This window comes from Micromys minutus (genome assembly GCF_963924665.1).
Source record: "Micromys minutus genome assembly, chromosome: 6".
In the NCBI taxonomy this organism is placed as follows: Eukaryota; Metazoa; Chordata; class Mammalia; order Rodentia; family Muridae; genus Micromys; species Micromys minutus.
The window spans coordinates 25,178,163-25,206,160 of record NC_137975.1 but is presented as its reverse complement, the minus strand read 5'-3'; the positions used below and the strand labels follow the sequence as shown (position 1 = coordinate 25,206,160).

The window sequence follows — 27,998 nt, the reverse complement described above, 5'->3', positions numbered from 1 at the left end:
CCTGCCTCTGCCCCTAGATTAAAGGTGTGAGCTACCTCGTCTGGTTGAATGCTTCTTCTTTAGATAACTTGTTTGTTTGTTTACACTTTCTAGATTTATGTGTATGAGTTTTGTTTTGTTTTGTTTGCCTGAATGTGTTAAAGTGTACCATGTGCACGTCTGGCAGCACAGAGGTCAGGAGTGAGTGTCAGACCCCCTGGATCTGAAGTGGTTGTGAACCACCTTGTGGGCACGGGGAACTGAACCTGGGTTCTCTGTAAGAGAAACAAATACTCTTAATCACTGAGCTTTCTCTTCAGCCTCACTTTTTTTGTTTTTTTGTTTTTTTTTTTTTTTTTGTTTTTTGTTTTTTTTTTTTTTTTTTTGGGTGGGGGGTTGTTTAGTTTTTTGGTGTGTATCTGTTTAGAGGTGTGTGCATGTTGAGTGGAGTTGCCCTCAGAGACCAGAAGAGGGTGTTGGATCTTCTGGAGCTGGATGTGGTGTTGGGAACCAAACTCTGATCCTCTGTAAGAACCACTAAGACATTGCTCCAGCTCCAGGGACTACTTCCGGAAGCCACTGTGGGTGTCTATACTCAAGCCTGCTGGAGATTCACAGGGGTTCATAATAAGGACTAGTGTGACCTCTGCATTAGTTCCTTTTCTAGTGCTGGGACAGATGTCTGAACAACCTAAAGAAGAATTTATTGGCTCACAGTTCTAGGGTACACATTGTGGAGAAGGCATACTGGAGGCAGCTGGCCACGGTGTGTCTGCAGTCTAGTAGGGGGCAGGCAAAACCGTCCAGGGCCCTACGTTCAGAGTGAGTCTCCCCTTGTCGGTTAAAGCACCCTCATAGAAAAACCTAGCGGTGTGTATCCATGGTGATTCCAGACCCATCATCGGCCCTCCTGACGTATTGGCCTCTTTCAGATACTTTAGTACCTGGATCCCAGAGACAGGGACTTTGAGAGGTGTCAGGGCCTTGTGTGGGATTCAGCTCCCTTTGAGCCACCCAGCCTGGACTGAAACACAAGTCTCTTGTTCCCAAGTCCCTGTTCACGACACTGTTGTTTATCAGGTAGTGTGAGAAGGGGCAGGGAGTGTCTCAGGGTCCCTCAGAAAGGATACCTTTGTGGTGCTCAGCCCTCTGTACAGTGTGTTCCCCTTTCTCAGGAGTGGCAGTGATAATTCAGTGTGTCCTACAGGACTGTGCCTCACCAGAGAGCAGTAGGTCTCCGGACTCCAAGAGACCAGCAGCTTCGGAGGCTGCTTCGGGAAGCCAGGAGCGGCTGGACTTCAACCGCAATTTACAGGAAGGTAGGATACCCGTCGGGTCAGAGGTCAGGTCTAGGCTGGTGTCTGTGGGCCCTCACCCTGCTCTTTCCTGGCATTCTTCCAGTTGTGCCAGCCATTGAGAAGCTGCTGTCCAGTGACTGGAAGGAGAGGTTTCTGGGAAGAAGCTCGGTGGAAACTAAGGATGTCAAAGGTGCGTGCAGGCCTGCCTGCGTCCAGAGGGCAGGGAGAGCATCTCAGAGCCTTTCCCTTCTGGTCATGCAATCTGGGTAAATAGGTCAGTACCTCATGCATCTGTCCTGTGTCTTTGTTCCCACCTGGTTCTGAGGGTCATCGCCATGCCTCCCCTAGAAGTCTCTATGCAGTAGTCTGGCCCATCCCTGGGATGGATCTAGGCTCAGCATTGAACCAGCCCTCAGTCTGCCTTGAGAGCTGACAGTTTGCACCCACTGTAAGAGTTGAGGCTAGGCTTCCAGGACTGGAGCTGCTGCTTACCTCAGAGTGATCATTTTGTCAGTGTTCCTGACCACACCCATAGTGGGAGCTTTAAATCAGTGCTTCCGTGCCACCCCCCCCCCCTTACTGACCCGGAGTTCCAGGGCTAGGGGCCTGAGCTTCAGTGTTTTCAAGAGGCATCCTGGGTAAAAATGTTCCCGAAGTTCAGCTGTTAGGACTAAACTGCCACATCAGACAGCCAGGTTGAAAGGGAAGGCAGGGACATGCGCAAACATTGCCAGATACAAACAAATTTCCACACATTAGCACGTTCATCCTCAAACTAACCCCATCAAGTGGCTGTCATTGTGCCATTCTACAGATTAAAATAAATATATATATATATATATATATATATATATATATATATATATATATATATCCCCTAAAGTACAGAGAGGTTGAAAACTGGGCTGGCAGGATCCTGGGATAGGGCAATTGTCAGATGGGAGAGTGGGCAGATACACAAGGGAACTAACAAGAACTCCCAATGGCGGCATTTCTCTGGGGAACAGGGACCCAAGAGAGCCTGGCTGAGAAGGAGCTCCAGCTTCTAATCATGATCCATCAGCTGTCTGCCCTTCGGGACCAGCTCCTTACGGCACACTCCGAGCAGAAGAACATGGCCGCCATGTTGTTCGAGAAGCAACAGCAACAAATGGAACTGGCCAGGCAGCAGCAGGAGCAGGTGTGCCTGGGTTGGGAGTCCTCTGTGGGGAAGGTTTTGAGAACCGGCGCTTGGCTGTGTCCCCTGGAGCTCAGTTCTGTCCCTGGCGCTCTGCTCTGTCCCCTGGCAGTATGCCTTGTCCCCTTGCTCTCTACTTGGCCACCCGGGGAAGTCAGGGGTATGGTGGGACAGGCGCCAGAGGAGGGCCAGGGCCTTCCGTGATCCCCCTGTCAACTCCATGCCTCACCAGATCGCCAAGCAGCAGCAGCAGCTGATTCAGCAGCAGCACAAGATCAACCTGCTCCAGCAGCAGATCCAGGTGATGATGGGAGGGCCGCAGGCCGAGGGTGGCACTGGCCTGGGAAGCCACGCGGAAAGGGGCTGTAGAACAATCCGCCCTCCATCCCCTGGACTTGATAAAGAGACCAAACCATTCCCTCAGATTCTGTTGTCCTGTTCTTAGAGGGTGACCCAGGATGTCTCCTCCTGGTCCCCTTTGAGACTAAGGACAAGGAGATGGGTTCGCAGATGTGATATGGTAGACAGATCCTTTGGAAAATTGTCCCTACTCTGTGCCCTTTGTGTGGCCACCCCACCCCAGGCCCTGGGCTGACTCAAGCTGGACAGCTCTTTGGTTCCCCAGGGACTTACAGTGTTTCTTTGCCTTCAGCAGGTTAACATGCCTTATGTCATGATCCCAGCCTTTCCCCCAAGCCACCAGCCTTTGCCTGTCACTCCTGACTCCCAGCTGGCTTTGCCCATTCAGCCCATTCCCTGCAAGCCAGGTGAGCAGGTCAAGGAAGGGCCACCACAGAGGCAGCTGTCTTGAGATGAGAGAAGGCCAGAGCCACTCTTATACTGTGGCCCTTTCGGGTCACGGGTTGCGGGTTCTGTTGAGGTGAAAAAGAATGAAAAGGAAGAGCATGCCACAGAGCACAGCGACTCAGGAGAGAGGAAAGCTGGGGAGGTTCCCTGAGGAGCTGGCTTGATGGTTGGGTCCTGGAGAAGGGGTAGCAGAATTGTGAGGGGGACACTGGAACTGCGGTGTGAGGCTCAGGGGGAAGGGCTTGCAAAGCGCGTGAGAGGGACAGGGATCTGGGCGGCTAGGCTTGGAGCGTGGGGTCTGGGAAGTGGGTACGTTGGAACACTTGAGCAGGGAGTGTGTTCTCTCTGGTTGTGGAGGATGGGAATGAAGGTGACCAATGGGATGATCCAGTGAGTTCTGGTGATAGTGTCAACAGAGTTGGGACAGGGCGGGCATGCTGCCTGTAAATGCTACAACAGGTTGGGGTAGCAGCAAAGATGACTTCTAGTTCATCCTCCCTGTTCCATGAGCCCGCGACATGTGGTACAGGCTCTGAGCCACAGAGCCAACCTGGCTTGCCAGCCTGGGTTTGTCATCCGCACAAGGTCCATCTTACTACCCATCCCCACCCAGGCTGGAACCAAGTGCCCGGACACGCCCCCTTCCAGCCCTTATCCTACCTGCTGTGTGTGGCTAGCGATTTGTACGATTTGTACGCAGCTTTATCTCTGCTGCATTCCTCCTTGGTTCAAAGCCCAAATGAGATAAAGTAGATAGGAGAGAGAGCTGTATAGGCCAAGGGATAGGTTATGGAGTCTAGACCTGGGTTCAAATCCTGGTGCTGCCATTTGATGGGTTTGTGGGCAGTCTGCTGAATTGACAGGGTCTGTTCTCCTTACCTGTTAGGATGTGTAGAGAACCCTGCCTAACACATCTGTAAAATGGGTCTGATGCCTTTAGTACCCCTTACATACGCTTTACCTCAGGGAAAGCACATCAGGCATTCTTCCCAACACAGTAGCTTTGCCCCTACACAGGATGCCGTCCCTTGTGTGTGCCACAGGGAACTCTTTAGAGTGGGTTAGGGCAAACATGGCCATCAGCCTGCAGGGGCCATGTGGGAAGAAGGGATAGATGGTCCCTTAGCTTGAGAACAGAACAGGTTGGACCAGCTCTAGGCTCCGCCCACCTACATGTGACCATGGGACCCATCACTCAGGTGCCTGTCATTCTTGACTCACCTGGTACTTTGCCCTTTGCCACTTCTCTTTCCACAGTGGAGTACCCCCTGCAGCTGCTGCACAGCCCACCTACCCCTGTGGTGAAGAGGTCTGGGGTGGCCACCCACCACCCCCTGCAGGTATTCCCCTGCCCACTGCCACCTGGGGCCCCCTTCCTTGCTGAGCCACTGCCCCTCTTACTCTTGGCTCCTTGAGTCCTATCCATCCATGACAGGGTTGGTCCTCCTCGGATGTTTCTCATTCCCTGTCTTTCTGGGTCCGCAGGAGGCCCCACAACCACTAAACCTCACAGCCAAGCCCAAGGTACCTGAGCTACCCAACACCTCCAGCTCTCCCAGCCTGAAGATGAACAGTTGTGGGCCTCGCCCCTCCAGCCACGGGGCTCCCACAAGGGACCTGCAGTCCAGTCCCCCCAGCCTGCCTCTGGGTAAGCCTTTTCATCCGTTCTCACCTTGGGTGACGGTGACAGTTGGGTCGGATGCCACCTTGGGCACGGCCATTCCCTTCCTCGGTTCCAGCTTGAGGTTTTAAACAGTTCTCCATCACCGGGCTCCACCCCGGCCTCTGCTTTCTTAAAGCTGGCTTGCACAGAGGAGGCCTTGTTCCATGTCTCATTTGTTCTCCAGGATCATTAGACAGCACGGGGTCAGGCCACTGAGCTTCATCTGGGACTGTTGCTTCACCCTAGCCCTTGCTGTCCTGCGAGGAGGTGTGGGGACGGGAGGGAGTGTGCCACCACAAGGACCCTAGGTGTGGCATGGCAGGAACCATACATGTGTGGGCTGCTCCCGGGACAAAGTCCTCAGGTCCCCTCTCCAACAGGCTTCCTTGGTGAAGGGGACGCTGTCACCAAAGCCATCCAGGATGCTCGGCAACTGCTGCACAGCCACAGTGGGGCCTTGGAAAACTCCCCCAGCGCCCCATTTCGAAAGGTATGGGCCACTCTCCCTCTCCCCAGTGGACAGGAGCAGGTGGTGGAACATGAAGACACAGGAAGTACCGATTCCCCAGTTGTCTCTGTCCCCTGCAGGACCTCATCAGCCTGGACTCCTCCCCAGCCAAGGAGCGGCTGGAGGAGAACTGTGTGCATCCCCTGGAGGAAGCCATGCTGAGCTGCGACATGGATGGTGAGGTCCCTGGCACAGGGCACCGCCACTTAACTCCACAAGGGCTGTGCCTGCCCCCATCCCTTCCCTCTCTCCTTTCTCGGGTCCTACTAGCATGTGTCTCCATTGTTCCATGGGGTCTCTATCCCTGGGGCGCCTTCTGGTACATTGTAACGACTCTGTGGGCCCTGCAATTCTACATGGGTGGTGGGCCTCTGCTTACTGCTGGCCTTGGCTTTCCTCCTCATCCTCTACTTCCTGCCTTGCTAGTCCTTGAGCTGACTTGTGTAGGCGCGCCTCATCAGTGCCTCCTGGTGGCCATCTCAGGGATATCTCTGCCAGCTCCAGAGCTGTTGCCTGCCTGACTCTTCCCTACCGGTGGTCCTCCAGGCTCCCGCCATTTCTCTGAGTCTCGGAACAGCAGCCACATCAAGAGACCCATGAACGCCTTCATGGTGTGGGCCAAGGATGAGCGGAGGAAAATTCTCCAAGCCTTCCCGGACATGCACAACTCCAGCATCAGCAAGATCCTCGGTAAGGGTCAAGGTCTGGGGTCCAGGGGACATAGTAGGACTGGGTCTCCGGAGCCAGCTACATCTGCTTGGGGCCTGTGTGCCTCATTGAACCCTGGTAGAATCTTACAGGGTGTAGTAGTTGATGTTCTGGGTAGCTGGATCCTAGAGCTCTTCTGGTTGTGCCTCCCCTTGGGACTTTGTTCCTTACCACCCCCCAAACACGCACTGCCTCTTAGCCTGTGCTGTGGTGGTCAATGGGAGTCCCTTCCAGTAGCAGCACGGGCTTCTCGTCTGGAGCACCAGGGTTCTGTGTTGGCTTTGCTGTGTCGGCACTGCGAATGCTAGGCAGATGCTCTACCTCCGAGCTACACCTCAGATTGACCCCGGATACTTGGTGGCCTGGAGTGGCTGTTTTTTAGTGACTGCCCTTAGGACAGAGACCTCTCAGGGGTGCTGAGTGTTTGACATGAGGGTGGTACATACTACCTGTTATTACCAGCCTCATCTGTTCCTTTGCCAAGCATCCAGGGAGCATCCACACTCGGCCAGGCCCTTGATGAGTGCCTGATGCCTGTATCACCTTTGATCCTAATTGAGGAACAGGGTCCAATCAGGGCTTCTAGATAGGGCCTGGGACCTGGGGGCACCCTGGGAGTCTGGCCCTTAGTTCTTGCCTGTAATTGGATCAGGTTCTCGCTGGAAGTCCATGAGCAACCAGGAGAAGCAACCGTACTATGAGGAGCAGGCCCGTCTGAGCCGGCAGCACCTGGAAAAATACCCCGACTACAAGTACAAGCCAAGGCCCAAGCGTACCTGTGTGGTGGAGGGCCGGCGGCTGCGTGTGGGCGAGTACAAGGCTCTGATGAGGACACGGCGCCAGGGCGCTCGCCAGAGCTACGCCATCCCGTGAGCAGGCCCTCCCTGGTGGCCAGAGGCAGCTGTGAGAGACTGGGTTCGTGTGTGGCTGGTCTAAGTGTGAGGCAGGCAGGGCTTGTGTGGCGTCCAGCGAGGATCTGGGTGCAGATTTGTGTGTTATCTGCCTGTGTGTGATCCCTGCTGGATAATGACTGCGGATGAGACCATGGTGACTGGCGGTTGGGAATTAAGACCTAGAGTGTGGGGTGCCTGCTGCCTGACAAACAACAAATTCGGAACGACACGGGTATTTATCCTGTAGGAAGGCTCCTTATTTGGTCATGGAAGGCACTAGAGTTCTGTAGACAATGACACTAAAAGTAATATTCACATGCCACCATCCAACAAATCCCTGGCTCTGAGTTTTCCGGCTATGGCTGACAGTGAATTGGGCCATCAAGAAGCACGCAGGGGCCAGTGTATGCCACTTACCCAGCTGGGACTATGGTTGGACTGTGTACCCGCGAGGCTTGGAGAACAGCTAGTGGGGAGGGCTGGGAGGGCTGGAGGGCTCATGGGTACCTCTGTAATCGTGACTTCTCTTCTCCTCTCAGCCCGCAGGCTGGCCAGGCACAGGTGAGCTCAGATATCCTGTTCCCTCGGGCAGCAGGCATGCCCCTGGCCCGTCCACTGGTGGAGCACTATGACCCCCAGGGCCTGGACCCCAACATGCCTGTCATCATCAATACCTGCAGTCTCCGGGAGGAAGGGGAGGGCACAGACGACAGGCACTCTGTGGCCGATGGAGAGATATACCGGTACAGTGAGGATGAGGACTCAGAGGGTGAGGAGAAGAGTGAGGAGGAGCTGGTGGTACTCACAGACTGATCCACAGCTAGCTGGGCCCAGCCCGTCACCGCCGGGAGAAAGACACTGTTCCCAACCCGGCAGGCACAGCCAGCCTTTCTGAACTATGTTGGTACTTGGACTTGGGTGTGCCCAGGTAAGGGGTGAAACTGCACTTGTAGATACATTCCCTAGTGGGCGACCTCCTCTGCACCACACTTTCAGGCACATCTGAGGAGCTAATGGCCTGGCTGGGCGGGATTCCTGTGGCTGTGGTGAACCAAGTCGGCTGAGGTTTTTAGCCCTTGAGGCTAATGGCTAGGGACCACTGGAGACACATCATCCTGTATGTCCACCCACTGGAGGTTCCCCTAAGGTCACATCGGCCCAAACCAGCCAGTGTGGGACATGTCTGTCCTGGAAGCCCCCAGGTCACCCCTCTGTACTCTGCAGTCTGGCTGTCCTGTCTCTGTCTTCCAAGTCCCCTCGCCTCTGGCTACTGTGTGTCTGTGCGCGGCTCACATTTTCATCTCTCCACTCTTGGCTGCAGGTATTTGCTGAGTGGCTGCTGTGAGCCAGGCATGTTGCTGAGCTGTCGTGTGTGTCTCTCTCGATGCTTCTCTGGGGGCTTCTTCTGTGTTCCTTTGTCCCCAAATTGCTACCTCTTTGTCAGTTTGGTGTCTCAGGTTCTGTGTATTTTTCTCTCCGTGTACATTTCTCTCCCCCTCTGTCCGTCCCTGTTCCCACCACACCCACTGTATCCTCTGGGTGTTTGTAGGGCCCAGCCTGCCCCTGGGACTGGCAGTTTCCTGACCCCATGACCCCTTTCCTCCTTTTTGACTTTGCCAGTCAGTTCCCACAGAGCCATTTTTAGCTCCCAGGACCGTGAGAACTTGCCCTAGGCCTCCAAGGGGCTCTGCTGATTCCCAACCTGTGTCCCAGGCATGGGGGCCTTTCTGTCAGTGACCCCATGGCAGCTGGTCTCCATTCCTCCCTTCATAGGCTTAGGGTGGGTTCTTTCCTTGCCCCCCCCCCCACCCCTCTTGTCCTAGGGAATGGGCTTCACTCCTAATAAATGTCCTGGTTGTGTCCCAAGGAAATCAGACCATTAGCACCTAGCTTCAAAGATCTGGAGCTGCTCCTGCGGCAGGAAAATGACCCCAAACCCCACAGGTGCCTCCTTCTTCCCTCTGTTGACCCTGTTTCTCTCCAGACTGTTTCTTTTTAAGACTGTAAACATAGATAGTGCTTTATTTTGTTACTAAGAAGATAATGATGAATAACTTAACCAGCATATTTGTTTTCGGATGGTGTAATAAAGACCAACCATTTCAGAATGTGCCCTTTCTCTGCTGGGAGGCTGGCCTGACCGCATTCCCAAGGCTGGCGCCGGCTGGTCACTGCTGCCCCCTGGTGGTAGCACCTGGGAGCGTCAGGCAAAGTGAAAGAAGTGGATCAGACAAGAGGAAGAAGACCTAGAACAGGCCTGGGACGGCCACACTGCAGCCTGGAAGGACAGTGGCTCAGCTCTCCCCCTGGGCTTTACTGTCCCACCTGAAAGGAAGAGACTTAAAACTTGTTTATGAATCTTACCCTCCCTTTGGGAGAGGGAGCCACTTGAATCCAGTGAAAGTTGTGGGCTCATCCTGCAAGAGGGTTCACGCACACACACGCACACACGCAGGAACTCTCTTGTAAGCTCCCTGCCTTTCAAGACTCCATGACCTTACACTCTGGGATTTCAAAGGCATAGTTGTGACAGAATCGTCGCTGGAGACAGGGCTGAAGGAAAGGACAGAATTCCTCAAGATTAATGGAGTTCTGTAAGACAGTTCTTGGTTAAATTCATGCCACCAGCGTGGTATGGGGAAAACAAAGGAACAGCAACGCTTGTGAAAGAAATGGGCCAGATTAACAAAGGTGATGTGTGTTCTCTGCAAGGGGACGAGGGGGCAGTGTCTGTTTCTCACAGGCTTGGTCCCAAGTGTGCCAGTCCGTCTAGACCCCTTCTTTAGGAACAGCCACATCATCTGGAGGAGCCCAGAGTCCGTCTTTGCGAATGTGGGTTCTAATAAGTATACCCTTAGAAGAATGACCAAAAGGGTCAGGGTCATCCAGTCCACCAGATGGGGCAAGAGGAAAAAGACTGTCAAAGATATAGATGCTCTGTGTATTGTGAGATTGAACCTGAGTTGATAGTCTAAATGTTCACGATTTGGGCTATAGACAGACAGACAGACAGACACACACACACACACACACTCACTCACTCACACATACCCTTACCCTTTAGCAAAGATGTTGGGAAGTATAGGGAACTTAAGAACTGATGGGGCAGACTTGGCACTAAAGGGAGTTTCTTAATTTTATATGCTGGTGAGACAGTAGATACAGTGGGATTAAGACCACACACTGTCAGGAACTAGGGCCAGTTGATGAGGGAGTGTCCTGACCCCTGGCTCCGTCCTTCAGAGCTCTGGCTGCCAATTTCTTGTGTCCTCACACCTCGGTGCCCTGTCCAGCCCTGAGGCCGGGGCCAACAAGAGACCTGCCCAAGGTGCTGGAAATGTCTTTGGCCTCTGCCTGGCCCTATTAAGTGGCCACTAGGGGGAGCTGCTGGACTCAAAGGCCCTAACTTCACTCCAAACTCCCATCTCAGACAAAATTAGATCCCATGTTCCTCCTTTGGACCTAGAATTGGTTCTGTTGCATGTCTGGGCCCTCATTAACAAAGGTATTCAGGGTACCTTTGTCCACAGGACTCTGGCCAACTGGACCTCATCCCTTCCCGTGAGAAGCAGGGCAGGGCAGATGGGCAGAAGCAGGGACAGTATGTTCTGGACAGCTAGCCAGAAGTTTATCAAGATGGCCTTGGCCTGGAGCACCTGCCTAGGGTGACGGAAGAGGTGGGACTCAGGCTCGGTGGTGAAGGAGTACAGAGCCTAGGAGGCTGCACGTGCCCAACAGCGCAGGGGCTTACTCTGCCCCGGTTCCAGGGTGGCTAGAGACTAGGGTGGGCATGGCTCTGTAGTTTGTCCATGGCCACCTGAGTCTACAGGTGACCATGCGTACCCCCTCCTTCCCACTCTTGCTCCATTTGTATGCCTGGGCACATCTTTCCCCCTAGGTCCTTCATTAGTGTCTGTGACCTTGAGGGCCTCCAACAAGGATGGCACAGAGATGTACAGCTTGTGCCTTAACTCAAGGAGTAGTGAACCCCAAAGGCATAGCAGAAGGAAGGATGAGTCTGGCCCAGCTCTTCCACATGCAAACATAGCAACCAGGCGCCGTGCCACTGTCCTTCTAAGACCGAATTCCAGAAACATTTTTAATGCAGAAAACCATGATAATCTACAAACGAGTCACAGTGGGGGCCTATACCAGACCTCCTTAGGAACCATAAGGACTGGGAGGTGGTTACTGAGCTCACAACACCGTCAGTACCTGGACATGCCCAGACAACTGTGTTGGCCTCACGGTCCCTAGGCCCTGCCCCCTTGCCTTCCACCATTCATTCCCCAATGGGAAGACCTCAGTTAAGTTCAGAACAGGAAGGAGAGAGGTGGAGGAGGCTGGCTCTGGTACCTGCCACCCTACCCAAGGCCATGCCTACTCCAGCTCTATCATCTATCCCTCTGCAGGGACCTAGCAGGAGCACGGCAGCAGCACAAGGAGGGGACCCGGGGAAGGGGTGACTGGGTGGCATCTGGCTTGGAGAAGTTGGCAGCCTCAGACAAGGCAGCTGCAGGAGGTGCTGTCAAGTGCAGCTGGGACCTCTTTCCCCAAGATGACAAGCAGAGTTGGCTTCCTGCTGGCTTGGGTCTCAGCATCTCTCACCTGGGGCACACAGGGCTCAGCTGGAGGCTGGGGCACCAGAGGTAGAAATGAGCCCTTCCCCTCCCCTACTAGGAAGGGTGAAGGACAAACTGAGGCAGCCCAAGCTCGAGCAGGCCTGGGCTGGCAATGGTGTGCTCCCACAGGTGGCAGTCCAGGCCTCAGCTATCGATAGACAGGCACGTCCTCTCCAAGCCTGGCAGGGTGACGGGGATAGCCCCCAACACAGGGACTTATCAGCCTCTCCAAACAGGAAAATGAGGTCTTCATTGGCATCCACTGGGGGGTCTTCTCCATAGATGATCACGTTGCCCCAAGGTGTCAATTCCAAGGCAGAAGGGTACTCTGGGGAGCAGTTCTGGCAGCAAGAGGACATAGGGAAGCAGGAAGCTGGTCACTTTGGCATCTCCAAGGCGGACACCTGAGGCTTCACCTTAAAGTACTGGTTGAATCGGATCACTGCATACCTGCCAAGGACAGGCAAGGGAGTGGGTGAACAGGAAGCCTGACGGAGGACTACCTCCAAACTCAAACTCATCCAGGTCTGGGCAAGTTTGTAGACAGGGTCTCTCTGTGTGGTCTTGGTTGTCTTTGAACTCACTATGTTGACCAGGCTGGCCTCGAACTCAGAGCAAGCCGAATCTATGGTTTCTTCAGTCAGTCTGGAGCAACCCTCCCCAAGGTGTGCTCACTGTTTTTGGTTTTTATTGTTTCGTAGTGTTGATATGGCCTCTGTTTCACAGTGGACCTCCTGAACTTTTTAGCTTTCGAAGATGTGTGCCCCAGACTCTCAAGAGCCAGTACAGTGTGACTCCTGTTAGTTGAGGGTAGATGAGGACAGAGGGGAGGAATTGATTCCTCACCTGCAAGAATAAAGGGGCCTCACTTAATGGGTTCCCAAGTTGTCATGTAAGAGTTTAGATACGGTCCCTAAGCCACAGATCTGAGTGGTTTCTAGTAAGGTCACATCTAAATTGCTTGAGGAATCTGTGCAAGACCCTTGCACATTGCAGCTCCTCTTTAATTTTTAAGGGTGTTACTTATTGTGTGAGTGTAGGGCTGTGTGTACCATAGTATAAAGGTCAGGGGACAATTTTAGGGATTCAGTTCCCTCCTCCCACTTTTAAATGGGTTCTGGGGATCAAACTCAGGTCAGCAGGCTGGGAAGCAAATGTCAGATCACATAGTCTGGGCAGCCTTCTGTTCTACACAGTGGTTCTCAGGCTCTGGCTAGGATGGAACCAGTGATGTGGGCCCTGATGCTGGGGAGGATGGTTCAGAGCTGTGGTTCTCCACCTTCCTAATGCCGTGACCTTTTGATACAGTTCCTCATGTTGTGATGACCCCTCCAACCACAAAATTATTTTCATTGCTACTTCATAACTATTTTCTGTGGTTATGAGTATTATAGTAAGTATTTCTGGAGACAGGTTTGCCAAAGAGGTCATAATCCACAGGTTAAGACCACTGGTAGAGGTTCAGTGGGGGATGGGCGTGTCTTCACTAGGTTTGGTAGGGCTCCCCAGGCAGCCCTTCCTGGGGATAGGTCAGCAGCACACTGGAAGGACTCTGACATTCTGCTTTGACTGTCCTGGGTCATGTGGTGATCAAGGCTTTCCATTCTCACCGCCCACACCCATCTCCCCGAAACCCTGTACGCACCTGAGGAAGTCGAAGCTGATGGTGGAGTACTGGTTCTGAATGAGTGCCCAGAGCGCCCAGAAGAAATGGGAGGCCTGCAAACAGGCCAGAGAGGGTCAGCCCTCCAATGCCACAGCTGTCAGAACTCTCAGCAAGAGAGACACAACCCCCGTAGGGGTCTTGCAGAGCTAAACACTTGCCAGGGTGGGAAGACGTGGAGGCTGGGCCCCTGGACAGCACTTGGGGACTAGTCAACGGCAAGTAGAACCAGTTCTGCCCAGATCCTACCCAGGTCAGAAGAAGGTGGAGTCCTCCAGCCTGCCTCTCTCCACCCCGGGCTCAAAGAGCCAGAAAGCTGTGATTCCCAGTCGTCTCTCAAAGCTACGCTATCCCCCTCCCAGGCATGGGGGCATACCCTTAGGGCTTCTCCCACCCCATCTCAAGGTTTGAACACAGAGGGTTCCCTCTACTTCCCTTCCCATGGCTTAGAAGGGGCATAGGTGAGCCAGCTAGAATGGGGTTATTTTTGCTTAAAAGTTGAAGTGTTCTTAGGGTGTAACAAGGGAGGAGGAGGTTTGGGTTTGGGCTAGTGTGAACCAGGACAGTTAATCAATCCCAGAGATGATGGATTTTTAAGCTCTGATGAACTGTGAAATCTGGAGCGGCTGGCTTGTCTCCCTGTGTGCTGGTAGTCCCCTAGGCACACACCGGTGAACACCTGGCATGCTACCTCGGCAAAGTGGCATTCCCACTTAAATCCCATAATGCAGTGGGAGGAGCCTGAAGGCAAGGCTGGTGAGTTGTGAGCTAGGTAGTGGTTACAAGAAGGGTCTGATTGCAGCATGAAATGCTAAGGTTAGCTAACACAACTGCCCATCCAAACAGAGTTGCTGAGTGAGGGAGCTAAGGTCCTTGGACTGCAATGGCTGTTTTCTGACCTTTTCTAAGTAGGGTAAAGTCCTCAACTGGGGTGGCTAGTTTACGTCAGTGTTACACAAGCTGGAGTCGTTTTAGAAGAGGGTATCTAAATTGAGAAAACACCTCCACCAAATTGGTCTATAGGCCAGTTTTTAAGGGATTTTCAAGACTGATTTGAGAGGGCCCAGTCCACTGTGGGCAGTGCAACTCCTTAGGCTAGTGGTCCTGGATGGTATGAGAAAGCAGCATTCCTAGCTTCTATGTCAGTTCCTGCTGTCAGGTTCCTACCTTGACTTCCCTAGATGATGGACTTCAAGCTGTAAGGTAAAATAAACCCTTTCCCACCCAAGTTCCTTTTGGTCATGGTGTATCATCACAGCAACAGAGCTCTAAGACTGACTGATCCTAGGCTCTGGGTGGGAGGCTGTGGCGGGTCCCAGCACTCACCAGGGCAAATTTGTTGACTTGTGCATAAAGCCGTTCCACCTCCCTGGGGGATGCCGTCCCCTTCTGTGCCTCAAGATAATAGCGGAGCCACTGCAGCTGGGTCTCCCGACCTGGATACCGGCGGTAATCAACTTCATTCACACCTAGGGGGCAGGTGAGACAGAAGCCGCTAGAAAACCTTCTCTCCCGGTTGGGCCCAGGAGTCTCCTCTGTTGAACTGTGGCTGGCCTGAGGAGGAACTGAGTGAGGGGTCTCCTGTTTTCAGATGGGTACCCTCTGCCTAGGGCTGAGGAAAAAGACTGGCTGAGGGACCAAGGGCCAGGTACTGCCCTGCATGTGGTGGGATCCCAAGGCACTGCCACCATATGCCTGCTCCTCTATAAAGTGATGCTTGGCAGGAAGTCTCCGGCTTGGTACCACTTGACCTCAGCTGGCCCTTTCATCCCCGAGGCCTGATTCCATCACCTTTCAGACAAGGAGCTGAACTTAGCAGCGTTAAATGTTACTGCTTGCGCTGGCATTGACCAGGGAAGTGCCCCACCTCCATCGCTCCCCACGACTGACAGCCCTGTAGGCACCCTTTCCTGTCCTAAGTGTCTTCCAGCTGCTCCTCAGGCGTGTGCCCTGCACAGGGGAGGCCAGGAACAAGAGAGAAGTAGTTTAGGGTGGGAGCAGAGCTGGGCCACTGTTTCCAGGATCTCTCGGTTTCCTTCTATACCCTTTCCCACTTGTTCCTTACCCCGCCCCAGACACACAGAGTTCCTGAGTTCCAAGCCTATGCATAGTACATCCCCTTGCAGATGAGAAGGCTCAGCGCACACAGCCAGTTGGAGGCGGGGCTGAGTTGAGCCCAGAGTCTGCTTACGAGCTCCTAAGGGATACAGTCTACCCATTTTGGAGAAGTTCCAGCTGAACTTTGCTCAGTGCACTGGATAAGGACTCATGCCTCTGCAGTGACCTCTCAGCAGCTGAGCACTGCCAGGCATATGCCCTCCAGGGCAGGCTTCCCCCCTTCCTCTCCCCACCTCAGCTCATCACAACTTAGCTGAGGCCCATGCTCCTTTCTCTGATTGCCACCAGAGAACTGGGCACATGCCTGGTTCACTAAGGTTCTAAAAGAAATGTGATCGATCAACCTGGGGCGGGTTGGGGTGGTTAGGGGAGTGGCCAATGAATGGCTTCACAGTTTGGCAAGGCACCTCAACTTTTCTAAACCCAAGAGGCCAGCCATGTCACCCCGACAAGCCCACATGCCAGCCTGCAGATGGGCCTCTGTGTCCAAGGCCACTGAGGAGTTGACCCCATGGTCTAATCAAACTGTTTTTAACAAGCCCCCAAGCTAGAAAAGATTGCCCCGTTACCCTTCCATGAATAGATCTAGACTGCCATATCTTTATGGTGTGGTTATCAAGTCTGGGTGAGAGAGGAGAGACTTGTTCTTTCTCTCTGAGATAGGGTCTCTCCATATAGTCCTGGTGGTTCTGGACCTTGCTATTTAGACCAGGTTGACTTCAAGCTCACAAAAGATCTGTCTGCCTCTCCTGAGCGCCGGGACTGAAGGCACGTAGCACCACAGCCTTGTGTGTGTGTTAGCACATAGGTCTGCCACCATGCCCATTTTACAGCCACAGAGGGAGTGACCTCGATCCCACCACGAGTAACAACAAAACCAGGATTGAAACCGGGAAACCGAATTGCAGAAACACTTTGAACTAGTTCTGCCTAGATGATTCACTTCAGGACACCATGAAAACAGCTATCTGCAGCTTATTTGGTCACGTGTCTACATCCAGGGCCTTCACAGGCAATTGTACAAGCTGTACTTGGCATATGAGAGTGTTAGCCAAGTTGGCAGGAAGGGGTATTTTTCTTCCTTCCTTCCTTCCTTCCTTCCTTCCTCCCTCCCTCCCTCTCTCGCTCCCTTCCTTCCTTTCACCTGATATTGAACTCAGAGTCCTGTATATATCAGACAAATGCTTTACCACTGACACAAGTCTGTAACTATCTTTAATTTTAAGATGGGGTCTCACTAAGTTGCCCAGGTTGGCCTTGAACACACACTGGAGCCTGGACAGTCCTTAAACTGGGATCTTCCTGCCTCAGCCTGCCAAGTAGCCAGAGCACAGGATGGTGCTCTTGAGCCCGGTTTGGAACAGGGTCTTTTCCTGACTGACACATCCAGCTGACTAGCCCATAGGAACCCCACAGTGAGTGCACTTCCTTCATTTGTACAAAACTGGCCCATGGGCTGGAAGAGGTTATCTCTGGGCAGAGAGTTCCTTTCTGTAAGGTCCACTAATTGTTCCTTTAAAACAGGCTGTGCCCCACTCTCATCAAGACTAGAAGCACGTGTGGTCCTCCCCACAGAGCCCAAAGTCCATCATAAGGTCAGAGCAATCCTTCCCCCCTACCTGCAAACTCATTGAAGTGGTTGCCAATGTCAAAAGCCTGGTAGTTGTACCCTGCATATTCATAGTCGATGAAGCGCACATGTCCTGTGAGGAAGAGCAGAAACTATGATAACTGGTCCCAGATCTGGAAACGGGGCAGGCTTAGTCTTCCAGACTAACACACCCTTTGACCCTCCCTGATTGGTGGCAACCTTTTAGATCGCTCCTAACTGTCCACCTGCCCTCCCCATAGCTTTAACCCCCTTCAGCTCAGCTGGGTCCTCAGGTTCCCCTTCTAAAGATATCTGTGCACAGCATAGCTAAGAATCAGAGGCAAAGCAAGCATCTCTGCCCACCGTGTGTGTGTGGGTCTCACCCACATCCATGGATTCAACTAACTTCAGACTGGGGTAATCTTCAAAATTTGATCCAAGGGTCTGAGATCCATGATCAACAAGTAAGAGCATGGGCTACGCTTGCAGAGGTTCTGAAGTCTGATCTCCAGCATGAATATGGTGGCTCACAACCAACCATGACTACAGATCCATGGGACCCAGCATCCTCTTCTGTCATCTGTGGGTACCACATTGATGCTGCACACAGGCATACATGCAGGGAAAATAATCATACACATACAATACTAATTTTAAAAGATCACATGTACTAAAGATGTATAGACTTTTGCCCGTTGTCATTCCTAAGACAACATGTCTTAACACCTATGTACCTCAGATTTCTACTATGTTGGGTACATACGGTACCAGAGAATATTCTATGGAGGTCACATGCAAATACCATGCTATGTATTTATTTTCCCTTTTTTGGGGGGCTTGGGAATCAGAATTCTGGGTCTCACACATGGTAGTTAAATACTTTCCCTGCTGAGCTCCATTCTATTTTATAGGAGGCTCGGGCACACATGCATATTGGCACACTCAGATGACCCCAACCAATCTGCCTAGTATTATGAGGGACACCTTTATTTCCTGGGGAGGAAGGGCTGCTTTGTTGGCAACAGTGAAAGGCAGGCAGTCTTCCCCTTCTCTTTCTCACTCCCCCTGACTGCTCAAGGCTTGGAGAAGCCATGATGTCCTCATAAAATGACCAGGACACGTGGCTTAGGTGTCCTGATGTTAAGTAGCTTCCCATCTAAGATTTTGTGTTCTCCCTTAGAATGTGTTTTTCTAAACGGGACTTCCCTGTGCTTCCCTCTTCTTTCTCACAAATTAAGATCAACATAAGGCATGCCTGTGTCCTCCATAAAAAAACGAAAGTCAAAGCCCAAGTCTCCCAGAAGTCAGCAGACCAACCAATTGCTTGTGTCCTCTGCGTCTGAGGGGCATACCTTTGTCACTGTCATAGATGATATTCTTGCAGAGCAGATCATTGTGACAGAATACCACAGGGGAATCCAACTGAGACAGGTGTTCCTTCAGCCAGGCCAGCTCCTGTTCCAGCACCTCTACCTTAGGGACATCCACAGACAGGCTGGACAGTGGGGGAAAGGTTGCATGTTGGGGAGTGCTGACTCAAAAAGTCAGGCCCCAGACTCTAGCCAGATCATTCCTTTTGATAGAGACCTCAGACAAAAGGCCAGCCCTGCAAAGCCTCCTGCTTTTGTCACAAATAAGTGTGTCCTGTCCTTCTGGTTCCCATGGTTACATTGAGGAGCAGATGAAAACCTGGTCATAAAAGTAGCTGGCAGAAGATGAAAGTCAATAACTAAATGGCATCCCTGCTCAGTTGTGAAATAGGCAGGGTGAGGAAGGGGGACCCAGGAGAAGGTAGGAGAGAAGGTGACAGCAAACATCAAGAGGCCATGAGGGCTCAGAGGGAGGACAGTGAAGCCCATGGGATTAATGGTGAGAAAGGGAACAGAAGTGGCCCAGGGTGCCGGAAACTCCCTAAAAGAGGTTTGCTCCTGCGAGAGGAGACTCCTCAATAACAGAACCCCAGGATGGGCTAGAGACATGGCAGAAGGGGTGTCCTAGTATGGCCCCTCATACTCCAGCAGCTGACAGTCTCATAGACTGTGGTCTAATCAGTGTCTCACAGATCTGAAAGAAGACAAGCTATACTGTCAGAGAGGCAAAAGCACCTCCCAATACACCTGTTTTGAGAGACCTGTCTTGCCACTCCCAGCAACTAATTCTTGTCATCTTGTGTTATGAGTCCTTCCTGGCCCTGGCTCCTGCTAGATCAGCTTAAATGCAGAGCAAAAATGCATGAGGCTACATCCATCCACCCCCAGGTCACGCCAAAGTAGCATTGTCTGCCAAGCATGCTGGGGAATGATCCGTCACGGGTCAATCAATGCAGATGTTGGGTAAGGACACACTGTACTCAGGGGCTCTGAACGTTGGCCTTTTGGACACACAGGTCTGTGTACACTGAAAAAGCCAAACAGCATAGTCTTTCAAAAGTCAGAACTATCAATGGGAGAGGGGTGCTGGGCCTGGTCTCGACTCCTGTTTCTTTGCCTGGGAAAGCAGGGGAAGAGAATGAGATAGGCCCGAATTCATCTCCCAACCTGTCAGACCTAAGGTATCCTGTGTCCCCTGTAGAAAAGGGAAGCCAAAGCCAGAGGGGTCTTTTATTTGGCACCACTGGGAAACGAAGGCTCCAGAAAGAAAAGAAGCAGCATCCCAGATGCCTTATAGCTTGGACACACCCGGACCCAACACCTCAGCTCACCTGGGTTCCCGGCCTCCCATGGGTCATCACCACAGGGTTGTGTATTCTGATCTGTTCCCTCCGTCTCTGAGAAGGCAGCCGCAGACAGAGGGGAAGGCCAAGCTCCGTCCTCTCTGAACGGTTACTTTAAGATTCCCTTCTTACTCTGGGGCTATCTCAAGATAAGGGCTGAGGAGACTTCCTTAGGTTTGCCCAGGTCTCAGTCTGAAAAACCATCTGTGATATCTGGATGCCGGCTCCCAGTCTCTGGCCTCAGTCTGACCCTATCCTTGCCACACCAAGGCCACTGTGATATTTGCTGTGATGTGAGAACAATCCAGGGGCCCCTTTGACTGCAGTGTCCCTCCCTGAACCTCTGCCAACTTTACTGCTAAGCAGCACCAAACTCCTTCACTTCTGATGGCAGCAGGGTGGGACTGAGGAGGGACTGCTGTTTGCCTGGCCATCTCCAACCAGTTCCCACTGGGGGAGCAAAAGTTTGCTCTCCCCTAAGGGACCAATTCTCTACTGCACAGTCTCCTGGCTTTCTGCCTTTGCCTTCTCATTGGCCCATCAATCAATATCCCCCCTCCCCCGGTGTGTCCCTAAGGTAGTTACCAGCCCTCAATTGCCCACCCAGGGACAAACAGCCACAATTGCCACCATTTTTTTTTTGCACTCTCTGACATAGTTCATCCTCCCTTCCCCCCTACCTGTCAAACTAGCCCAAACAATGTTACCCATATATGTTCCATGCTTTGAGTGGACCACTTAAATACAGTCCTGGGTCCAATGAGAGCCCTCTCCACCCCGGACTGGCAAAGTGCATTCAGCAAGCACCATATGGAGAGTCTAGCTCTCCTAGCTTGGGTCTCATGATTCTAGAACCTGCAACCAGCTTCTCTTCCTATCTCAAATACACAACCAGCCTCTTCACCAGAGGTGTCCTTATGCCCGAAAGGTCTCTTTCTAAACCATAGTTCTGCTCAGATACCTTCACAACAGTAGTAGTAACACAGGACACTCACTTGTAATCCTAGCATTTGGGAGACCGGGACAGTAGGATCATGAGTTCAGGACAGGCTAGCCTGAGCTACATGGGCTTGAGGCCAGTGTGGGTTACATACTGAGAATCTGTCTCAAACAAACAGAGACCACACACGCCTTCCTAGTCTCCTGATACTTGTTCACTTTAGTCCTGGCTCCTTAGCCTGGTACCCTAGCCCCTTCCCTCGAGCTCCTATTCCCCACTTGAACAGCTCCTGAGCATCTGTTCAGGCCACATTCACCTACTTGGCAGCCTTGGGGAGACCTGTCTTCTGAGTCAGAGCAGCCCCTCTCATCTTGCCCTGCCGACTCTGCAAAAATGCCTTTTGCTGCTTCTTCCTATCCCTGCATGTGCATTACACACCCTGCCTTCTTTCATGCCGAGTACAGGCATGTTCTGTTTACACAGCCAGCTTCTAAACTCCTCTGGGGCAGGGCCTGTGTCACAATCGCCTTCAATTTTCTACCATTTTAATCCCAGTCAATCAATGTTTGTCAAATGAAGGACCAGATAAGTCAGGCCTGACTAATGAATAAGTAATACCTGGCATCCAAATCTAGTTTTCACAGCTGCCCGGCACTGACCTGCTGGGGGACAGGCAAAGTACTGCAAAAGACAGGCTCGAAGAAAAACTTGATCTCCCAGAAGCCAAAGGCGAAACAAGACCAAAAGAAGTTGGCTGGATCTTTATGAAGGACCCCTCTCTTCCTGACAAGATTAGTCACCAAAGCCTCATAGGGACAGCAGTCAAGGGAAGCTGTAGTACCCAAGCATGTGCGAGTACCAGCCCCATCTCCATCTGTCAAATAATGGCACTGGCTGAAGGGACATACTACACTCTGGTCTTCAGAGACCTGGAAGTCCTTGTCCCAGGATGTGAACATCATCAGACAGAGGGCAGGCTAGTGCCATGCTGGGACTCACAGAACAATCATTGGGTGTATGCAGGGGACATATAATGGGGTCAGAGTTAATGACAGCTGTCTCAGAGGTTGGAATGAGACTCCTTTCTTTCAGACCTCCCTCTTACCACCCCACTCCTATGACACCCCAGCAGAAGTGGCGTTCAGATCAATCGAATATTTCAAATATTGCTAGGAGAGGACTTTGAGTGGCCAGCACAAAGAGGTGGCAACCATTTGAAGTGAAGACATGTGTCATATTATGACTGCGCACTGTATAATTAACCATCAAGCAAGGAAATTCAAATACATTTTCAAAGGTGATGCTTGCCAGGGGTGATAACACACATCTTTAATCCCAGCTCGTGGGAGACTGAGGCAGGCAGATCTCCGCGGTTTATTGTCAGCTTGGTCTACAGAGTGAGTTCCAGGCCAGAGGGGAGCTACCTTGATTGGTAGGGGGGAGAGGTTTAAGAGACCCTGTTTTGCTTGGATGGGAGGGAAACCTTTGTCCCTGGAAAGAGCACTTCAAGAAGTGTGATTAGGGACACAGAGGGGGGCAGGATTCCCAAAGCTACACAGGCTTAAGAGAAGTCTAGGCAATCAGGAGACCTTAGCATCCCAAAGACTTGCTGTTTCCTCTTATGACCCTACTGAGCTCAGGACCTCAGGTCCCCAGAGGCTCCACCCTCCTGTGGCTCCAAAGACAGAAGACAGCTTAAGTCCTGATATGGGAGCCTAATGCCTCATTCTGACGGCCTGACAGGGGAGTAAAGCTTTCTCTAGCAATACATGTCTCTTCTAAGAAAAAAAAGGGGGGAGGGAGAAGTTGCTCTAATCTTACAGCCTGCAGAGTCAGAAAACTCAAAAAGAAATAGGTGTTGGTATGCAAAGCTGCTGATCTGGTTGCTGAGAGGCAGCCAGTGTCCTCCCTCTGCCCCTGACTGTGGCTCAGAATAGAAGGAGCCTCCTCTAAGAGTGGGCGGGCCCAAGAGTAGTGGGGAAGGGCAGAGACGGTGGCAGCCTTGAACTCTCTCAGATCTCCATACCTGGGACTGATTTCATCCTTGACCAGTGTGAAATAACGATGCATCTTGTGCCAGAGAGTGGGCTTGGGCAGGCTGCCATTGGCGTGGATGGCGTGAATCTTTGCCATTTCTAAGGCGATTAACCTACAACAGAATCGAGAGGAACAGAGAGTGTCAGTTCTGGGCTTATCCTCTTGCTCAGTGCCTCATGACCAGAAGAGGTCTGGAAGGTTCTTCTGGATACTAGCCAGAAGGCCACATGTGAAGCCATGCGAGGTCCCAGGAGCCCTTGGTCTCCCAAAGACGGTTTCAGCAGAAGGCGGAAAACTGCACTAAGACCTTTAGCCATTGCTGCTTTTCTAGTCCCAGAGCTGGGTCAGAGAAAACCAGAGGACCATTTGCTCAGGGCCAGTAGCTTGGCTCCTCTCAGCCTTCCCAAAGCAGCCCCTGAGAATCCAGGCATAAGGGCAGGAGCCTTCCTCCCCCACCCCTGGACTTTGCCCCCTCCTCCCAGGTTCCTTTCTATGAAGAGCTCAGTGGGCACTGATGCTAGGAAAAGAGGAAATATTAGCCTCTTATCAGTCTGGCCAAGGCAGGGAGGCTGGCCCAGGGCAGCCCCTTCTGACACCACTGGGAGTTGATGCTGGTGGGTGCACGCCAAGGACACAAAACAAACCAGCCTTCTATTTTCCAGTTCTCCCACAGACATTATCCAAGGTCCTGGGGGAGAGTGAGTGGTTGTCCTGGAGGAGGAGTGGAGAGAAAGGAAGTACAGGGGTGAGTAGAGGGCTGGCTACTGAAAAGGAAGGACCTTGATAAGAACCTAGAGCCAAGGCCAGTTCGGAGGCCAGCACGAAGGGTTGGGTCCCAGCTGGGCTCTGCCGGCCCTCCCTTCTGTAATCCAACCCTAACTGCCTGCCAAGCCTCCAACATCCAAGCTTCTGAGCTTTCCTTGCCTCTGCCTGTTGCTAGAATAATAATCCCTGCAACGGACAACAAAGGCACCGCTTGTCTGAAACCTTGTTACAGAGTTGTCCTGAGGACACTCCTCCCCTTGCCAGGCCTGGGAAGGGACCAGCCGACCCTTTCAGGATAGTGGCAAGTTCAGGCTCCTCCCCAAAGCCTCCCACTTCCTCGAGGGTGGTGGGCTGTCAGCAGCTGAGTAGTTACACGGAAGTCAGAAGTCTTGGGGGGAGGTGAGAGCCCACTGAAGGCTCTGGGAAAAGCAGACACAGACCTGAGGCCCCGCCCTCATCTTCCTTCCCTAAGGAGGTCTCTGAACTGAGCTGTTCCTTGCATGTCAATCGAGCTGTTGTGTGACTAGCAACGGAAGTAACTTCAGTAGTCAGCACTTTGAAGCTACAGAGCCTCCGCAGACCCAGACTGAGCTGGGGTGGGCTCAAGGGATATGGGGCGGATGGGATGGGTGGGGCGTTCCTGCAGATACCCTGTCACCATGACAGGATGGGAAAAGCTCCATCCTGGGAAAGTCACCAAGAAAAGGCCTACCTCCCACACTCACCCCAATTTCTGGCTCTCCCCCAGACACCAACATCTTATTATGGCACCTAAATCCACCTTCTGGTTTTCTGACAGTGATAATTGTTTCCAGAAAGAGGTGAGTGACAGGATGAGGTTCAGAGAGATGGAGAGAGACTAGGAGTGGTGGGGACCTGCCCATTTTTTTGAGCTTATTTACACAAGACTAAGAAAGGAGCGATGGGGGAGGGGAGCAGGGCAGGGTTCCCTGTACTCTGCTTTGACCTCACTTCTCCAGGTTGGGTGTGCTCAGATCGAACTCCAATGACTCCTGCATAGATGGGCACGCTCTTCGCCCACTCTACCCAACACACAGCTGGAACACAGAACTCAAGTACGCTGTCCTGGGGCCCCAGCAGTCTCTGGGGCAGCACTGAAGGCTGGAGGGTCAGCCATGTAGGCAAAGAGAGCCAAATGGACTTACTTGTCTTTACTGGTGGGCAGGTGAGGAACACAGAAGTGGCTAGACCTATCCTTAGGTGGGAATGACTGCCCGCAGTATGGAAGGAAAGTCTCCTTCCTCTTGGGGTGGACCCAGCATATGCCAAGCAAAGCCCTTAGGCAGATCCTGCACTGCGGTCCCCAGCATCAGGAGTGAACCTCAGGCCTCACTGTGATTGCCTGGTGGCCTTTATCCACATGATTTATCACTTTGGGAGGAAGAAGAGGATACTGCTGAACCCTTGCCCTGCTTCCGTTGGAGCAGAAAGTGTGGTATACTCTCTGTGTAGAGTAGTATCCACAGGGTTTGCAGGTTGAATGCAGTTCCTAGGTCCCACATATCCTGAGATTTACTGGGACTAGGACCTAGTTAGTCCTTGTGGGCCTCCTGCATAGAGACCTCAACAGTATGCCAAACCTGGGTCTTTATTGTCAGGAAACCCAGAGGCCCGGGCCTTCAGCTATGGGGAAAGAGAGGCTATTCCAGCCTGCCAAAGTTGAGTTAGTTCATCCTTTATAGGTTTTTCTTCACACTTTGCAAAAGATGGGAGAGAAGCTGGTCGAGACGGTACACACTTTTAATCCCAGCATTTGGGAACTCTTAGAGTTCGAAGCCAGCCTGGTCTACATATCACATTCTAGGACAGCCATTGCTACATTTGGATTTATTTTTACTGGACTCCAATAAAAATGAAAATAAATGATAAAATAAATAAATAAAATAAAATAAATTTCTACAGGTGGGGTAAAAGTCCTGTGTGCTTTTGGAATTAGGCTCAGATTTCATTCCCAGGGCTGCTGAACGTCTCCAGGTCAGACACAGATAGACAAAGGTTTGAGAAATGGGGGTTAGGGGGCGGGAGAACAACCTGGTCTCTGCTATGTTCCCCTGGAACTCATCTTTCTAGTAGGCACCACTGTAATGCTATGGAATGGTAGCCCGAGTAACGCATATTAACAAACATTTTCAATGCAATGGCAGGCCTTATGACTTCATTTGTTCACAGAAGAAGCCAGCTAAGATCAAAGCCACAGAGGAAATGATATACCATGCCCGTGCCCTCCTCACCTGAAGAGCTGGGGCTCTCGGATATGCTCTGGTCCCAGGGCCACGCCCTGCATATACTCGTAGCATAACCCGTTCTGAAAGGTGCAGTAGAGCTTGGGGGCACAGCCGTGCGCACGCAGCAGTCGGAAGTTTCTGACCTCATTCTCCCGGTCCACCAGCAGCTCCGTCCGTTCCCCATACACACGGACCAGCACGCAGTCCCCCATGTCATCCTCCACATAGCAGGCCAATAGCTTGTTGGTGATGCCGTCTTTGAAGCGCTAGCATGGGGGAAGAGAGCGGCCATGGGTGGGAGGGTGCTTCCCAGAGCATCGGTCAAAGCAGAATGTGTTCATTTGAATGCTGAACACAACCCCACACCGGCTAGCACTAAACTCTTTCCTTGAGTAAAGGAAAACTCAAGGTGGTAGCGGTGGGGAACAGCCACGCTGAGTCGGGGAACATGCACTCAGCCTACGTGTGCCTCCGGGGGCAAGGTATCTGGTAGAGTGGGCACTCCACGCTAGGCATGGGGAGAGGTCCTCCCCTCCTTTTTCCATGCTGGCCCTGAAGGAACCCACCACCCCAGGAGAGAATATAGCCAGGGAGGGCTGGAAGGCGCCCAGACCAACTGCCTCTCACCAAGGCAGCAAGGGTTCTCTCAGGGCTGTATCTTCTGCTCTATCCAGAGGCAGGGAGACAAGGAGGGTACTGAAGTTGGCAGTCATCCCAGGGTTTTGGTGGCCAGAGGTCCTTGAATCTCTGAATTCCACACCAGAAGAAACCGGAGACAACAGGAGTGGGAAATACAGACTCTTTGGGCAGGGTGATAAGGAGAGAGGAACCATGAACTAAAGTTTTACGGGCATCATGGGGCAGAGCTGGATGGGGCTTCAGAGACCACCTGAACCAGTTCCGAGTGAGAAAACAGGCGCATCTGCTATGCTAGCACTGGGTTTAATCTCTAGTGGGCTCCTTCACTGCCTTGCTCCAGACCAGGTCTTCTGAAAATGCTACAGCCCTCAGCCCAGATTCTCCTCAGAGCTGCTCCTTCCCTACTCTGGGACGTGGAGCCCAACCACTCTGAAGGCTGCCCAGGGTGTAGGGATGGTCAGGTTTTTAAGAGAATGCAGGACAGCTAGAGGGTAAACTAGGGCCCGCGGTGGGCACCTCTGTCCACAGGTGTGTGTGAGAGAAAGTATTCACCTGAGGTGGGAAGAAAATGGGGTGGGGGCGAAAGGGGCGTTGCTCAGAGCCTGACGCCACGTGAAGGTTTCGGTGCTTAGCTGGAATTCCGATTTTCACAGGGCTGGCTCCTGGGGCTATATTGAATGCTCAGCACCCCCCCCCCCCAGGCTTGTATCTCATGTTAGGGTGAAGGAACAGCATGAATGTAAGGGGAGGTTTCCTTGAAAGTTCGTGCCTCCTCGGGTTTCAGAGTGGCTGGGTAGCACTTCTGAGCGACTAGGGGGACAAGCACGCAGCGACAGGGGGTGGGGCTGCACGCGCAGCATGCTGACAGTGGGCAGGTGGACCTCCGGTGGCATGCTTAGGAACCTCTGGAGCAGGCGAATGGGGAGGGTCCAGGGAAGCATTAGCCCAGCTTTGCATAGGGATCAAAGAGAATGGAGAGCTAACACATGAACAAACCACGGTCCAAATCCTCTCCCGAGCAACAGACGCACAACCCTGGAACCCTCACTTGGAAGGACGCACGGACAGGCGTCCACGCAGCCCCTCTGCAGCCCAGGCAGCGCCCCATCCCCGGCCTCGCACCCTCTCGGCTACCTTGGTCCGAACTTGTTCGGGCTTCCAGTGCGGCCGCAGCTCCTGGATGAGGCGCAGGGCACCAGGGAGGATGTCGTCCTGGTCCACCGCGATGCCGAAGCACGGGACGTTGACCCTCGGGGGCCCTGGAGGTTCCCAGCAGCCGGCGCTGGCCACCGCCTTCTCCTCCATGCTCCATGAGCACTGCGGGCAAGGCTCCTGCCTCGGCAGGTAAAAGGGCGAGCAAGGCACTGGAGCTGAAGGGGGCACAGCCATTCCCAGCAGCCCCACCCCCTCGGAGCCGCCGCGCCCGCCTTAGCCTCTACAGGGGGGCCCTGAGAGGGAGTGGGAGTGGTCGAGGAGGGGCCAGGGGAAGTCCATGACTCATGAGCGAGCTGCCTGTTCCGATCTCCGGCGCGCGGCGGGGCAACACAGCTGGCCGGGGATCGCCAAGTCCGCCGCGACAGTGACATCATGGGCCGCAGCAACGCCCCTTGCCCGCCCCGCCCCCACCTCCG

General features: G+C 52.9%; 2 protein-coding genes across 4 annotated transcripts in view; one reads left to right on the top strand and one right to left on the bottom strand.

Moving 5' to 3' along the window:
- SOX13 (SRY-box transcription factor 13) overlaps window positions 1-9,106 on the top strand; it is a gene marked incomplete at its 5' end in the record, with an annotated part of 21,460 nt that extends 12,354 nt beyond the window's left edge. Inside the window, 12 exons of the mRNA XM_080918148.1 lie at window positions 1,155-1,298; window positions 1,381-1,467; window positions 2,285-2,457; window positions 2,687-2,755; window positions 3,110-3,221; window positions 4,519-4,601; window positions 4,747-4,909; window positions 5,305-5,414; window positions 5,513-5,609; window positions 5,979-6,122; window positions 6,793-7,009; window positions 7,573-9,106. Coding sequence (XP_080774274.1) covers window positions 1,155-1,298; window positions 1,381-1,467; window positions 2,285-2,457; window positions 2,687-2,755; window positions 3,110-3,221; window positions 4,519-4,601; window positions 4,747-4,909; window positions 5,305-5,414; window positions 5,513-5,609; window positions 5,979-6,122; window positions 6,793-7,009; window positions 7,573-7,846 — 1,673 coding nt within the window. The 3' untranslated portion in view covers window positions 7,847-9,106. The remainder of the gene's footprint in view (window positions 1-1,154; window positions 1,299-1,380; window positions 1,468-2,284; window positions 2,458-2,686; window positions 2,756-3,109; window positions 3,222-4,518; window positions 4,602-4,746; window positions 4,910-5,304; window positions 5,415-5,512; window positions 5,610-5,978; window positions 6,123-6,792; window positions 7,010-7,572) is intronic.
- Window positions 9,107-12,032: 2,926 nt separating this feature from the next.
- ETNK2 (ethanolamine kinase 2) lies at window positions 12,033-27,756 on the bottom strand (the record flags this gene model as incomplete). 3 transcript variants are annotated; one of them, XM_080917634.1, is made up of 8 exons in its annotated part: window positions 12,033-12,105; window positions 13,301-13,374; window positions 14,645-14,787; window positions 17,056-17,139; window positions 18,380-18,522; window positions 22,707-22,829; window positions 25,735-25,994; window positions 27,502-27,756. In XM_080917634.1, the coding sequence occupies 8 exons, from the start codon at window positions 27,754-27,756 to the stop codon at window positions 12,033-12,035; spliced, it is 1,155 nt and encodes a 384-aa protein (XP_080773760.1). The 3 variants fall into 3 exon arrangements, with proteins under 3 accessions (XP_080773760.1, XP_080773761.1, XP_080773762.1); XM_080917635.1 differs by lacking the exon at window positions 17,056-17,139; XM_080917636.1 differs by lacking the exon at window positions 22,707-22,829.
- Window positions 27,757-27,998: the final 242 nt, after the last annotated feature.